This window comes from Bombus bifarius, unplaced genomic scaffold (genome assembly GCF_011952205.1).
Source record: "Bombus bifarius isolate JDL3187 unplaced genomic scaffold, Bbif_JDL3187 scf7180000008014, whole genome shotgun sequence".
NCBI classification, from domain to species: domain Eukaryota; kingdom Metazoa; phylum Arthropoda; class Insecta; order Hymenoptera; family Apidae; genus Bombus; species Bombus bifarius.
In genome coordinates, this window is record NW_022884390.1 from 1,431,199 (window position 1) to 1,445,680 (window position 14,482).

The 14,482-nt window shown below is 35.9% G+C and overlaps 1 protein-coding gene across 2 annotated transcripts; it reads right to left on the reverse strand.

Annotated features, from left to right (window-relative positions):
* Window positions 1-1,588: 1,588 nt before the first annotated feature.
* On the reverse strand, window positions 1,589-14,181 carry LOC117206984 (LIM/homeobox protein LMX-1.2-like). 2 transcript variants are annotated; one of them, XM_033446745.1, is made up of 5 exons: window positions 13,288-14,179; window positions 8,016-8,435; window positions 4,345-4,650; window positions 2,577-2,675; window positions 1,590-2,058 (listed from the first exon to the last, which is right to left on the reverse strand). In XM_033446745.1, exons 1-5 carry the CDS (start codon window positions 13,409-13,411, stop codon window positions 1,799-1,801), a joined length of 1,209 nt encoding a protein of 402 aa, XP_033302636.1. In that variant the 5' UTR covers window positions 13,412-14,179; the 3' UTR covers window positions 1,590-1,798. The 2 variants fall into 2 exon arrangements, with proteins under 2 accessions (XP_033302637.1, XP_033302636.1); XM_033446746.1 differs by lacking the exon at window positions 2,577-2,675 and having other exon boundaries at window positions 1,589-2,058; window positions 13,288-14,181.
* Between the last annotated feature and the right edge of the window lie 301 nt (window positions 14,182-14,482).

Consider the following 14,482-nt stretch of genomic DNA (forward strand, 5'->3'; position numbering starts at 1 on the left):
GATTGTTTAGCCAAGAAAACACCTTTTCTTTTTTATACAATGTATTGTAATTTTAACTAATTCACATGATTCCTAGTAAATGGTTCTTGTCGAACCTAATAGTTCGGCTATTAATTTTCTTGTAACTCATACTGCAATGCTACGATCTGCAAGTCGACCCTTTCTGAATCAATTTTAATTCATATAAACATGTGTCATATTCTTCCTACTTTTTAAAAATCGAGAAATATTTTACCTTTCTTACTATATTTCTTCTTCTTTAAAATAGAATGCAGTCAAATAATTTGTAAAATTTATTTCAGAAATTGATCATTACGCGTACTGAAATCTTTCCACAATTAACGACAAGTTTCATTACTTAATGTTATTATCGTCTTAATTCCTACTAATTAATTCATTCGTTTAAATCTTTTCTTAAATTTCATTATGAATTTCTCGAATATTTCAACTAATTGTTTAATATTCCTCGAACATTAATCCATTAAAATATCCAAACATTGGATAGTTCAAGATTTAATTTAAATGCCTAAATGTTTTTTTTTTGGTTTCATTTTATTCAGAGAGGGTCAACGGAATTACTTTGACACATTGCAAAAAAACGCCGACATAGAAAAATCTCAATTCGGAATCGACGAATCACGTTTGTTAACAACAATCTGCCGAGGCAGCAATGAGGAACGAACGTACGTCGATATTTAGATTTATATAATTTAGATTTGTATAATTTCGCTGGAAACCGAGGGGTACATCGTCATCGTTTAATATTAAATCGAATTGCGATATTCCTTACGCTTCAATGTCCTCACCACGAGAATCATCTTAATTAAATGGTAGCACTGAGAACGATAATCGTGCAGCGATGATAAAGGAAAATCTGCCGTACAGTATTTTCTTCCAATTGTCAAAAAAAAAAAAAAAAAGAAAATAGGGAAAGAGGTTAATATAACAAGATAAATTGATTTTCAGAATGCAGACATGCTTGGAAATTTAAAAAGAAATTCAGAAATTTGTAATCTGAAAATATCGAATATTCTGTACAATTCTCTTCTTTGCGAAAATACGAATATCGTTGAAGAAATTAAAATGCAAGCAACAAAAAGAGAAGCAAAATATTTAATCTTTCAAGAATAAAACAATGAAAGCATAAATGAAATTTAATAAATGGAACGCGGAACAGAAGTAAAAATAATAAACCCTATCGAAAACAGAAATAAAGAAACGATTAAAAAGTCCAACTATTGAAAAATAGAAAAATCTTCTCAATCCTAAACGTAGAAAGATTAGAAGCTGAATAGGAACAATAAGGAATAGACAAGAATTGAGAAATCCCAATAAATTAAATGTCCACTCACAGTTAAATAAATGAATTAATTAAACAACCGTACGTAGAATTATACTATCCAACAAATATGACGATATAACATTGTAAGATAAAAAATTAGACAGAGAAAACAACCTAATTAAAATATACCAATAAAGCTAAACTTCCGACGATATTTAAATAAATAAATGAAATAAATACTGCGTTGAACAAATAATTTAAAAAGGCAATTATAAACAATAAATAAGTAAACAAGAGGAAGAAAGTAATGACTGTCAGAGAACGATACTGTACGGCGTTCTCCGTTTACTTCGATTGGCGAACCAGAAGACAAGAAGGACACATCGCACAGGTGCCAGCTATGTCGACGAGGCAGGAGAGAACCAGTCGCGAGAAAAAGAGCAGAACATCGTTTCATTTCTTCTTTTCCATCCTTTTTCCTCGTCTTCTCCGTTTTTCTTCTTTTTTTTTCGCGGATTACGCGTGGTCACCACTGAAGTAACTACTCTGCATCATAAAAAGTTTGTCGATGGGATTGTGAATCGTCGCGTGTAAACTCTGGGACAACGGGGGCGCCTCGTGGGACGTTGGCCCGTGGTGGGAGTGGCTGCCAGCCTGATGGCCACCCTCCTGGCCGCCGCCACCCTCGTTCTCGCCTATGTCGAAGCCAGCCTCCGTACCATCCAACGACAGATCGCTGCTGCAGAAGCTCTCGCCTGAGTGGCCTGGATAAGCGTCTGAAATTAACGGTTGATCGCGTTGATTAGAGATTGGTGAACCATAGAGAGGGTTAATGAGCGCAATCTAGGTTATCCAAGAGGTTTGACAGTTGTGGAAATGTTTTGGAAATTTTGAGGAATTATTTCTAATAGTTAAAAGTATGTACTCTTTGATGGAGAGCTTTGATGGACTTTCCAAGATGTCCTTTGAACGTTCACGAGTTTTCGTTCTTTTGTTTTGTAAAAGAAAACTTTGAGAATTTTGTAAGTTCGATGGTTTGACAGTCCTGGAATTGCTGTCGAATTTTTTTGAAGAATTAATCGTAATAGTTAAAAACATTATACTTTTGACAGAATTTCGACGAAGCTTCAAAGATGTCGTTTGCAAATTTGGGAGAAGAAAGTTTCTGAAGCTTGTAAGAGAGAATTCTTTCAAGTAGACTTTTGGACGCTTTGAATTTCCAAAAAATTTGAACAATCCAATTACTATCCGTGGTAGATTATTTAATGATTTTGTACGGCTAGAAGAGACTTACCGTCAGGCGAGTACGGGTTATTGGGGTTGAGCGGTTGGGTGCTTGAGGGGAAGCTAGAAGATTCCCCGTCGCGCATGTTCATGGCGTTCAAGTAATGACCTGCGAACGAGATCAAACGATTGGCATTGTACCGACAACACATTTATCGAAGCCCCATTAACCAGTCTTCGCGAAACGTTAGACAACGATAGAAAGTCACGATAGAAATTAGAAACATTGACGAAACTAGAGCGAAATAGGACAAAATCAATTTTCCTTAATGAATTTCTTTTCTATCTTCTATTGTTTCAGGGCTATGATATAGTTTGTTCCAGTCACTTAACACACCCTATATTTATTTTTCAATTATTTATAAAATAATTCAGTAATAATATTTATAAATAATTAAGTCTATTTAAACAGAAACATACAGAATGTCCCAGTATCTTTCCAGTGATACGTTGTCAGTATATTCTAAACATATGACGTTGCAAGCATTGTTAAATACTTATAAAAACAAGATGATGTTCAAAATGATCGGCAAAAGATTGAATTTATTACTTCTTCAAGTTTTCCTGATCTATTGATACATTGAACCGTAGTAATACACGTTCGTTATCGCTCATTTCGTACGTATATTTCTTTTTTCCTGCAACACTTTAACAATGTCTTTGTCTTTTAATTGATCTTAGTCGAACCTTCGGATGAGGTTTACACGGCTGTACAAAATTAATAAAGAACACATCGATATTTTCTGAGTACATTTTTGGTTACGTTAGAGCGTTACATGATAAATACATCTATGAAATTATACGATGACGTATGTTCATATGATACCTTTTTCCTATCTTGGTCTATAGAATATACTAACAAAGTTTGGCAGGAAAAAAGTGGGACACCTTGTATATAATTTAGTTATTCCTCTTTCATTTTATTTTAAACTTTGATAGTGCAGTCGATAGAGCTATTGAAATGGATTCGGAGGATGCAACGGGCCTTTTGCATAAATCGCTGCTGTATGTCATAGAAAATGAATTACACAGGGTAGTTGGTAACTGGCGGTACAAGCGGAAAAGGGGTGATTCTACGCGAAAAAAGAAGTCGAAAATATAGAGTAAAAATTTTTCGTTCGAGGCTTTGTTTCCGAGAAAATCGACTTTGAATTTTGGCTCGGTACGCGTGCACTTTATCGCGTCTCGTTATAACGGATCTCACTGTAGATCGTTGTCTCGATAGAAAAATTAAAAAAAACATTTTTATTCTATATTTTCGACTTCTTTTTTCGCGTAGAATCCCCCCCTTTCCGCGTGTACCACCAATTACCAACCACCCTGTATATCGTGGAATATAGAAAACCACAGGCAATCAGAAAGATATCGATGCATATAATTTTTGCAACTCGCAGAATTCTTTGAGATTCTGAATCCCCGTTAAGTCAGATCCAATCCATGCCAATAATTCTATTCGCTAAACTATCGATCACTTTCTGTTTTTATTTGAATCACCGTGCACAAATTTTCATGCGATCGTATAAAAAATAATTCGATCGAAAACATTCGTAACCCGTGTATTACTTAAGCTTCTGATAGACGAAAGTTTAACACAATAATAATAACAACAATAATAATAATAATAATAATAATAATGACAGATATTTTATCAAAAACAAAGAAGCGACTCGAGTAAAAACTCGGTGATAATAAATCGATAAGAATAAATTGAGGACGATTCAAAAAAAGAATAAGAAGCTTTAGTAAGGAGATTGAATAACGAATAAGAAAGTCCTTACTGTGATCGCTATGAGGACTCTCCGTTCGACGTTCCTCCTTCGGCTCCTTGTCGGATCCAGGCTCGGTTTTCGCTTTCCTCTGCAACTTCTTCATCTTCGCCCGCTGGTTCTGGAACCAGACTTGAACCACGCGCACGCTGAGGCCCGTCTCTTTTGCTAGGGCCTCTCGAACCTTTCGACAGGGTTTCGGTGAGACCTCGAACGCCGCTTTGAACTGGCGCCTCTGCGCCGACGTGAGGATCGTCCGCGGTCGTTTGGGACCCCGACGACCATCGCGGGGCCGATTTTCGTCCAGTAAATCATCGTCTGTAAATTAAGTTGGTTTCTTCAAATTTTTCTCTGAATTAATTAGTTCATTGAATTTTGAATACGTCTGAGGATCAAACGTAACAAGCGTAGGTGAAGTAAAATTGTTGCCTGAAATTTATCGTTCGTTAGAGGTGGAATTACTTTCTGGTAACATGGAATCTGGATATCGAAGATTCGTCAAGAATAGTTTCATAGGACGGTGATGTAACGAAGATGTGACAAGTGGATGTTGACGATGATAGAAAAAGATAGAAAAAGAACTGATCAGTGGAAGTGCAACTTTCGACTGAATGAAAAAGACTAGGGTAGAATTATACGGGAAGAGATTTCAATGACGAGAAATTCAGATTTAGAGGTATACATATGGAAAAGAGTATACTGATAGTATTTAAAAAAAGGAGAAAAATTGATAATGGAATGGAAGTTGAACTTTTAAAAAGTCTATGCTATTGAATGTACGTACAATTACACGTGAATATAAATATACGTGGAGGAAACGAAGAAAAGAAGAAAAACCGATAGCTAAGATATATTTAGAACTGAGAGGAGACACTGTCGGAAAAAGTATGTTGATAACGTTTGTTTGCAACAACGGATTATGTTAAGAAGTTTCGATTGACCTGAGATTATTTAACGCATGATAATACTACAATTACAAAGACAGAAACATCAAAGAGACTCGAACATTTCCCAAGAATGAAATCACGTTAATAACACAATCGCAGTGCAATCGAACTTTTCCTCGCGAAACTCTTCGCAAAAGACAGATTTAAAAAATAATTCCAACAAAGTTGTGACTAACAAACTGCTCTTCCATCGATTTCACCATAAGTTTCCTTCAAAGCAATCGCAAACCAAATCCCACGTATTTACGAAAGAACTTGAAAAAATGATCTGTCAGAGAAATCATGAATACTAATCCTTCTATTCTCGTTTCTAGATTGACGTTCTTCTATTCTCCATTATTTTTCTCTGTCCAATTCATGGAAGAATCGTTTCTAATTACGCTTGGTTTAAGTGTATTTACCTTGAAAAGAGAGACAGCCTTGATTCAAAATTCCCGCAGGCTTTTACTTTGGATGTCTTTAGATAGTAGTAGTACAACCTGCGAACAATGCAACAAGGTATGTACAATACGTTCTCGTACGTTTCGTCGATTATTTCATCTCGTTTGTCAATTTTTCTGTTCTTATTTTTATTTCTCTAACGATCCGTCTAATTCGTCTTTTCCTCATCTTTTATTATTATTATTATCGCTAATTTTACCATCTATTCGTCTATTATTACTGCTTTTCATTCTATCGTTCGTTCATTACTATTTTGTACTTTTTACTATTTTGTTACTATTTTTTTTTTTTTTTTTTTTTTGGAAGACAAATCGACTCGTCGAATATAAGCGCGAGTTTGAGATAAAATCTGTATGAACGAAACTACGTAAAACCATTATTTGGACAATTTTTTCGTTTAAAGTAACGTCAGTCGATATATATTGTCCTGAACGGACCGCCAATCTCGGTACTAGCGAAATCGATAATAAACAGAAATCGTGATAGTCGAGCAGTTTGCTGTCGAATGTTCCGATTCCACGGGGATACTATATCGCTTTACACCTGTAAATTCACGTTATCGTATACGGTATCAAAACGGTGGATTTTCATAGTTTGCTTCGTTTGGTAATATTTAGAAAACGGTGACCAGAATTTTTACATTTAGCCGTAGAAAATGGCACGCACATGTATGGAGAGGAGCATGCAGAAAGAATCTTCATGAATAAGATAATATTTTTAGTGAATTATAAAAGTTCCTTAGGGTCCTAGGAAATTAAAGATTTACGATTTAACACTAGAACTACCGATAGTTAACGCGAAACTATTTCTAGCAAAACCAGTCAAACTGACTGGTCTTTAAAAAATACCTAACAATAGAATATTTTTATATTTATTGATTTATCACTTTCTTACAGAAGCAGTTCCATGTTATGTGGTACATTTTTGGTATTATTAATCCATCTGCGACCATGATCCCTAAACGAGGGTTGGAACGTTTATAAAATTGTAGAACCAGTCATTTTCACTGCTGTGGTATTTCTAGTGTTAGCATCTAGCGATCTAGCGATCGATCCGGAATTTTCCTGATAACTGATATCGAATGATAGGCAGTAAAAATTTGAAAAACCTGTGGGAAGTTGTAGAAAACGTGGTTAATTGGGGTTCGATAAACAGATTGCAGGATCCTTTTACACTTTGACAAGCACCAGTCATTTTGACTGATATTGGTATAAGTAGCCTTGATGCAAAATTATTTTCAGTTTGAATACATAAAAAGCAAAATAAAATTCATCGTATTATTCCTTTGGTTATCGTTGCGAAAGTCATTACATCATCGCGGAATGAAAATGTAACATGAAGTAGGAATTTTAAAATAAAATTGTAAAACCAGCCAATTTGACTGGTATGGTAGTTCTAGTGTTAATATCAAAGCGTTAAGAACAACTGGCTGCGATCTATCTATTTGAAACTGAGAGTTGTGAAACGAAATGAAACAAAAATATAAAAAAGCGCATATACGCGATGATGGAGAAGCTGATATGCTTTAATAAGACAAACATAAACAACCCCCATAAACAACACCCACAACACACCCCCAACAAAGAATGAACAGTACTGAAGAAATGGAAGGCGTCGTTTATCCCTATTTTAATTGAGAAAAATTAGAGAAGTAAGATTCCAAAGAAAAATACTAAACAGCTGGAGAACGTGAAATTGGCATCGAAGAAATAGAAGACATCGATAAAACTAAATATCTTGACTTTGATTCTAATCCAAAAATTGGAGAATAACTCGCCAAACGAAAATATCGAAGAGAGAAGGAAAGTTATAAAAAAAAATTTTAATAAAATAAAACAAATATTAAAGAAGCTAATTAAGCTGAAAAAATGGAGTAACTTTTTATAAGCATTTTACTCGAGGTGTAGGACGATCGTGGTTCAAAAGTTAGGCCCGCAGCAACCCACGCAATCGAACCTGATTCTTCTTTCTTTAACGTAAAAGAAAGAATTTAGGCTAACCGTACCTTCCCACTATTAGGATCGCAATCCTATAAAAATGCATTTGTAATTTCATTTTTAACAATTTCAATTTACAATGTAACGTAACAAGTAACCCCATAGAAGAATAATCTTGTCGTAACTTTTGAACCACGACGAGGTGCATGTTACTCAGGATCCTCCCCTATAAGAAATACCCAAAATTCAACGAAGTTATAGTTGAACCTGATGATTATCGTGCTATAAAAAGATATTGAGAAAAGAAAAATAACGAAAGAGATCGACTGAAACTTGAAAGACGACGATTGTCACTAACCTTGAGGACTGTTCAGGTACAACTCGTGTTCGTAGTCCCTTCGACAGATGGGTTGTCCCTGGCGGAGGAAATACTGGGTGCCAGGAAGTAATGGTTGGCCGCACATGCAACACGCGAAACACTCCACGTGAAACACCAAACCCGGCGCCCTTAATACGAAATCCGAGCAGCTGATCTTCTCCATGCAACGTGCACACTTCACACCGAAGATCCGCTCGTAGTCGTTTCGACAGTAGAGTTTTAGCTCACGGATGAAACATGAATGCGTAAGCGGTGTCGCACACGCGGCACACGAAAGACATTCCTCGTGGTAGTTCCTTCCAGAAACTTGCATAACGTACTTGTCGACTATCGTACGACCGCAACCGGCACATATCGTCTCCAGCAGGCCGGACTCCGTTTTCACTGAAACTGACGGCTCTGAAATCATCACAATCGCCACTTTTTCTTCTTCTTCTAACACTAGAGAAACGTCAGGAACCCTCAGAATCAATATTCAATATTCCAAGATTTTTAACGTCGATCGATACGTATTGTCGGTATTCTTCGAAGTATATGATACTCTAATTAAAATAAATTTGAAAATCTTTCCCAGCGAATATCCAAGTTTCGTTCCACGAATTTACATGTGAAAATATATCTCTTCTTAAATGTTACTGCTTAACCCACACTCTGTATCGTTAGTTTCTTTATTCACAGCGCTAAAAGAATGGCTGCACGGGCTTTCTTTTGTCTAGACAACGTTAAACAAACGTTACGTCTAAACTGTTATCAAATTGCCAATAAATATTGAATAAATGTGAATATGTATTGTCAGTGTTGTGTCAATGTCTATTGATAAATCGCAATGTTAAGAACAATATTACCGATCGTCCGAGGACATCCTAAGATTTAGAATGTAATAGGATAAACATTATGGAACATCCAGACGATCAGTATGTATCGCCAATATTATAGGGTTCTTACATTCTGTTTATAATATTCAGAATTCTCAATATTCTATTCACAATACACAGGATACAATTAGAACACGTGCAACTCGCTTCGGCAACTGATTATACACCTAAGAACAATGAAAAAGTTTCGTATAAACGAACCTTCTGTTTTGATTTTGTGTTGTCTAATTAGATAATTAGGTTTTCACAGAAGATGCTTAAAATGATTATTTTGCATTTCAAGACAAGCCTGTAATCTTACGTATCTTTTTATGCATCCGTTTACACTCTGGATGGTTATTATTATTAGTATTAGTATTAGTATACAGGGTGGTTGGTAACTGGTGGTACAAGCGGAAAGGGGATGATTCTACGCGAAAAAAGAAGTCGAAAATATAGAATAAAAATTTTTCGTTTGAGGCTTTGTTTTCGAGATAATCGACTTTGAATATTCGCTCGGTACGCGTGCAGTATGTTATAACGGATCTCACTGTATTATATTTATATTATATTATATTATATTATATATTACATTATATTATATTATAATATTATAGAATAAAAAAGAATCCTTTTTTTTTAATTTTTCCATCGAGACAACGATCTACAGTGAGATCCGTTATAACGTACCGCACGCGTACCGAGCGAAAATTCAAAGTCGATTTTCTCGAAAACAAAGCCTCGAACGAAAAATTTGTATTCTATATTTTCGACTTCTTTTTTCGCGTAGAATCACCCCCCTTCCGCTTGTACCACCAGTTACCAACCACCCTGTATATAGCGTTGGCGACTAAGTGATTGCGGATTTTGTCGATACCACCTAATGATAAAATCCGCAATCATTTAGTTGCCAACCCAATAAAAGCTTGTTCTATTCTGAAGCTTAGTATTTCGATATTTTTAATAGACGTTGCATACACACGGAATTCATTGTATCTCACACACGAAGATAGGTGCTGCGTATGTTTACGTGAAATTTCCTCATTGCTTTCGGTGTATAATCAGCTGCCAAAATGGGTTCGACATGTTCTGTTACACACTGTATATCGATCGTCTAATTGTCAGTATTTATTGACAAACTGCATTTTCCTCATACGTTCTATGTTACTAACGACACAATCAGCTTCGAGTTAGCGTTCGTTCAACGATGTCTAACCAAAAAATAAAAAGCTTGAGCAACCATTATATGAACATTATAAATAAAAAAGACCCAAGAAGAAAAGGGTATGAGCTAAGCTCGTAAGACACAGAGTACATTTTTCATCAAACCACCTCGTCAGCATTTCGAACATTGATACGTCAATCTGTTCTCTCAATGTTCGATAATATTGACGTTATTATGTTGACAAGATATGTTGATCGTCCGAGAGTCCGTATAATGTTGACAGCTCTGAAATATTGACGATAATATTGATCCTGAAGGCTCCTTTATTACATAATGTTATTAAGTAAAATGTATCGAGAGAGTCAAGGACTAAATTATTTATCCTGTTTCACTATACATATATGTGTCTAATAAAAATATTCAGATGAATGTACCATAACATTGTTTAAATAATTTCTAATAAAATCATTTTAATACATTCATTGTGACAATAAATATTATTATTAAATTATTATTAAATCTTAACTAATCAAGGAGTAAATTATTTCTCCTCTTTTACTAATAAACATATCATATATCACATTTAACAATAAATATATAATATCTTTCGTGAGAAATACAGATACACGTGTCTTTGCATTCTTCAAATAATTTTTCTAACTTTCCTTTTTCCTTTTACCACGTAACTAATTTTCCAGTAAAAAGCAAACTTGTGAAATTAACACTGCAATGCACAATTATTAGAAATTTATATTGGTTACGTTTATTAGAAAATTCTAACAGATTTTAATTTAGACACATACGAATGTACTGTGACTGGAATAACAAATTTACGATAAAACAATGAGCGTTCAATTTATACTAAATATCGCCGGTTTATTAAATACTTATGGCTGTCTACAATGATATATATAGCTATATAATTGAGCAACAACAATGTTTATGAACTGACACAGTCCAGAACTACTTATTGTTAGATGAATTTGATATCTAGAAAATTCACCGTGCTTTGTTGTTAATCCTAGATAACGACAGGGACTTACAAGTCACATATCCATACGTCCATATGTTTCGGAGCTTACTTTACTTGCTTATCAACGTGCTATCGCATTTTTCTACATTCGTATTTTCACCATGTTACTATCAAATGATTGGTATGTATCTATTATACTAATCTTCTCTTTTTTTCATAATTTCATAACTAAATAAAATTCTGATTACACAAAACCGAACTATCAATTTATTTATTTATAGCATTTATAGTATCTTTAATATTTATAAATCAACTAAAAGAGTGAACTCTTACGAATTATTTTACACGTATTTTATAAAACATTAAATGGATCTATATATATATATTTTACGTAAAATCGAATAAGATCTTTGCGAATGGATGTTGTATGCAATAAATTATCGTCTTGAACGTAACATATAATAAATTGAAATACATCGTTACGCAGATTAGATGTAAATTAGTATTCCTGATGAGAGAATTTCGATCTGTCAATCAAATATACAGAATCGTAGGAATCGAGGTGAGAATATGAAATTTTTCTGGCGGATCGTTTTTATCGCGAAAGAAATAAATACGCAGGGAGTTATGCCGAATGATATGGCTGTCGGACTGAGAAATGTGATAGCGTTCTGGAGCAGAGCAATATCGCGAGTCCCATGAAATTTGTCCCGTCGCTTATCGATTGTCGATAGTGATAAAGCCAGAGCAGGGCAGAACGCGGTACAATAACTTGCTGTTTACCTCAACTACCACTCAGCTGTAACTCAAAATCAAAAACTTAGACTCGTTACATACGATGAGCGATTTCAACATTCAATTCCACGTTCTTAAAATTTTTCTTTCATTAGGAGACTCGTATCTTTGGATCATGGGCATCCAGTGACATTAGAATGGAAAAACCAACAGAAATTAATTTGTTACATTTTCCTCGTGTATTCGCTACGAATATTCTCGAAAGCTGTTGCTATGACCAGTGCAGCTACCAAGCGACACTAAAGCGAAATTACAAAATCAAGAAAAATTGTTCTGTACGTTTTTCCTCCTGTATCTTCGATTACTCTATCGCATTAGTATAATCTGCATTAACGACGATTTTATAAAAATCGCAAAGGATTCCTACGATCCCAAACGAGGATTAATAAATTAGTTTGAGGGAAAATTTTTTTAATAAAATAATCAATCTCGTCTTACTTACTATACGTAGGATAATTACTTTTAATTACTGCACAATAGGACCCGTATAACGAGACCAAAAGTTTGCTACACCGCATTCTATATACAGGGTGGTTGGTAACTGGTGGTACAAGCGGAACGGGGGTGATTCTACGCGAAAAAAGAAGTCGAAAATATAGAATAAACATTTTTCGTTCGAGGCTTTGTTTTCGAGAAAATCGACTTTGAATTTTGGCTCGGTACGCGTGCACTTTATCGCGTCTCGTTATAATGGATCTCACTGTAGATCGTTATCTCGATGGAAAAATTAAAAAAAAAAATTTTACTCTATATTTTCGACTTCTTTTTTCGCTTAGAATCACTTCCTTTCCACTTGTATCACCAGTTACCAACCACCCTGTATATCGCAGAATTATATAGAAAGTAAAAGTTGCTTAAAAATAAGCGTGTGTGACAATAAATTTCACAGATGCAACGTCTGTTTGCCTGAAACACGCCAGGTAAACAAATAAGATTTGCAATTGTTTCGCTGTCTTATGCTTCGGTGCAAATTTGACTCGATCGTTTCTGAATTCATAAAAGGAAATTCAAATAAGGAAAAATTTACGTATTGTCTATAGAGAATTAGCTGCGTTGCTTCAAGAAAGAATTTAGTTTAGTTTTGGCTTCGTGGGTTTCGTCTAACGTGAAATTCGTACGATTTCCCGCGTTATAAACGACCCTGCTCTATCAAAAAAAAAAAAAAAAAAAAAAAAAACACGTATGATGACACTGTGTAGAAAAACGTATATACCCAAATCGACGAAATTTCTACAAAAATTCTTACACCTACAACAAAACTAAAAATCGATTGGAAAGACACGACGAATAGAGATCCCGTTAAGAGATACGAATTAACAATGAAAATCCATAGGTAAGTGAGTAGATAGGTGAACATTACACGAAAGTGATTTTCGTAAGGTGTATACTATACTCTCTTTCGACTGTCATTGTGAAAATCAATGTCGTTAGACGGAAACATAGAGGAAGAAAGTTCATTCTCACCTGCATTGTTATTGTCGTTGGTAGGTCGAAAGGGAATCGGTGGTGCAGCGGAGCCCATAGTTGGTGGGCCCGACTCACTCTGCCGGTTCAAGCTACTAGGAAGCGGAGGGTAGAATTCCAACATGGTTCCTCGTGCCCTCGAGCTGTCAATTTCTCAACCCCTCCCCACCACTTTTTTCACAAGCAACACTTCCTGACAATCTCTTTTTCCTTCTCTTCCTTCGATTATCCCTCCTTATCGATTCCTCTTTTCATTCGATATCACTCTCCGGAAAGAAGAACCAACGAAATTCAGTCACTTTACGTAAAAACCGCGAAACAACGAACGTGTCCTGTCTAAAAACAATGTCAAACTTCTAAGTCCTTGGACTCCACGTCCGTCGAAGTTGATAGTTCCCTCTAAAAGAACGTTCTCGAGTCACAAAGAGAAAAATCCAAATTCACAAAAGCTTCACGTCGTCCGATCGTCCGATTGATCAACCCTCTCCCGTCCTTCGACGCGGCGATAGGTCTCAAGAAAAGATCCTGTGAGCGATGCCAGACATTCTCACGGATTTGCAACATCGATGGAAGTTGGATTTCGTGGCTGATACCATCTTCGGCTTCTGTGTTATCTTCCTGTTTTTAGACCACCGTGTTCAAGGGTGGTTTTCTTGTATTAATAGGTCGACGAGACTCGTTGCTATCACGTTCAGGCGATGACTGCTCCAACGTATTAACGAGCCAGACTCTCAGGCTTTTTTGACTCCAGCCACCGCATCGACAGTGAAAATCATCCCCACCTATCGGTCGTAGACCATCGACTGAAGGGTAAGGGTCGAAGGCGGGACGTTTCGAGCAAACTAAGGGAGACCGAGGAACAAAGACGATTGGTTCATGCTGGACCCGCCTCTGAACGTAGAGAAGTGGAAAGGGTGAATGTTGACCGTGGTGCTCAACCGGATGCGTGACGCTTCCGAAGATCAATATCGCACGACAGTGACGTACACTGCTCGTGCAACACACGGGGTGGTTACCTTGAATTTGTTTTCAATTTCCAGTCGAGCATTTGATGGCAAGTGCTGTTTCGAGGATGCCGAGACAGGGCTCGACCGCTTGTTTAGATTCTCTTAGTTCGGCGTTGTTACTTTCAATTTATTTTCAATTTCCAATTAGGCAATTTGACGATGAGCGTGGTTTTCAGGATGTTTAGAGA

Excerpts from the sequence above, each read along its gene's own strand:
- LOC117206984 (XM_033446745.1), bottom strand. The coding sequence starts at position 13,411 with ATGTTGGAATTCTACCCTCCGCTTCCTAGTAGCTTGAACCGGCAGAGT. Across the intron at positions 8,436-13,287 it reads CAACGACAATAACAATGCAG|AGCCGTCAGTTTCAGTGAAA; the intron begins GTGAGAATGAAC and ends TGATGATTTCAG. Across the intron at positions 2,059-2,576 it reads TAACCCGTACTCGCCTGACG|ACGCTTATCCAGGCCACTCA; the intron begins GTAAGTCTCTTC and ends CGTTAATTTCAG.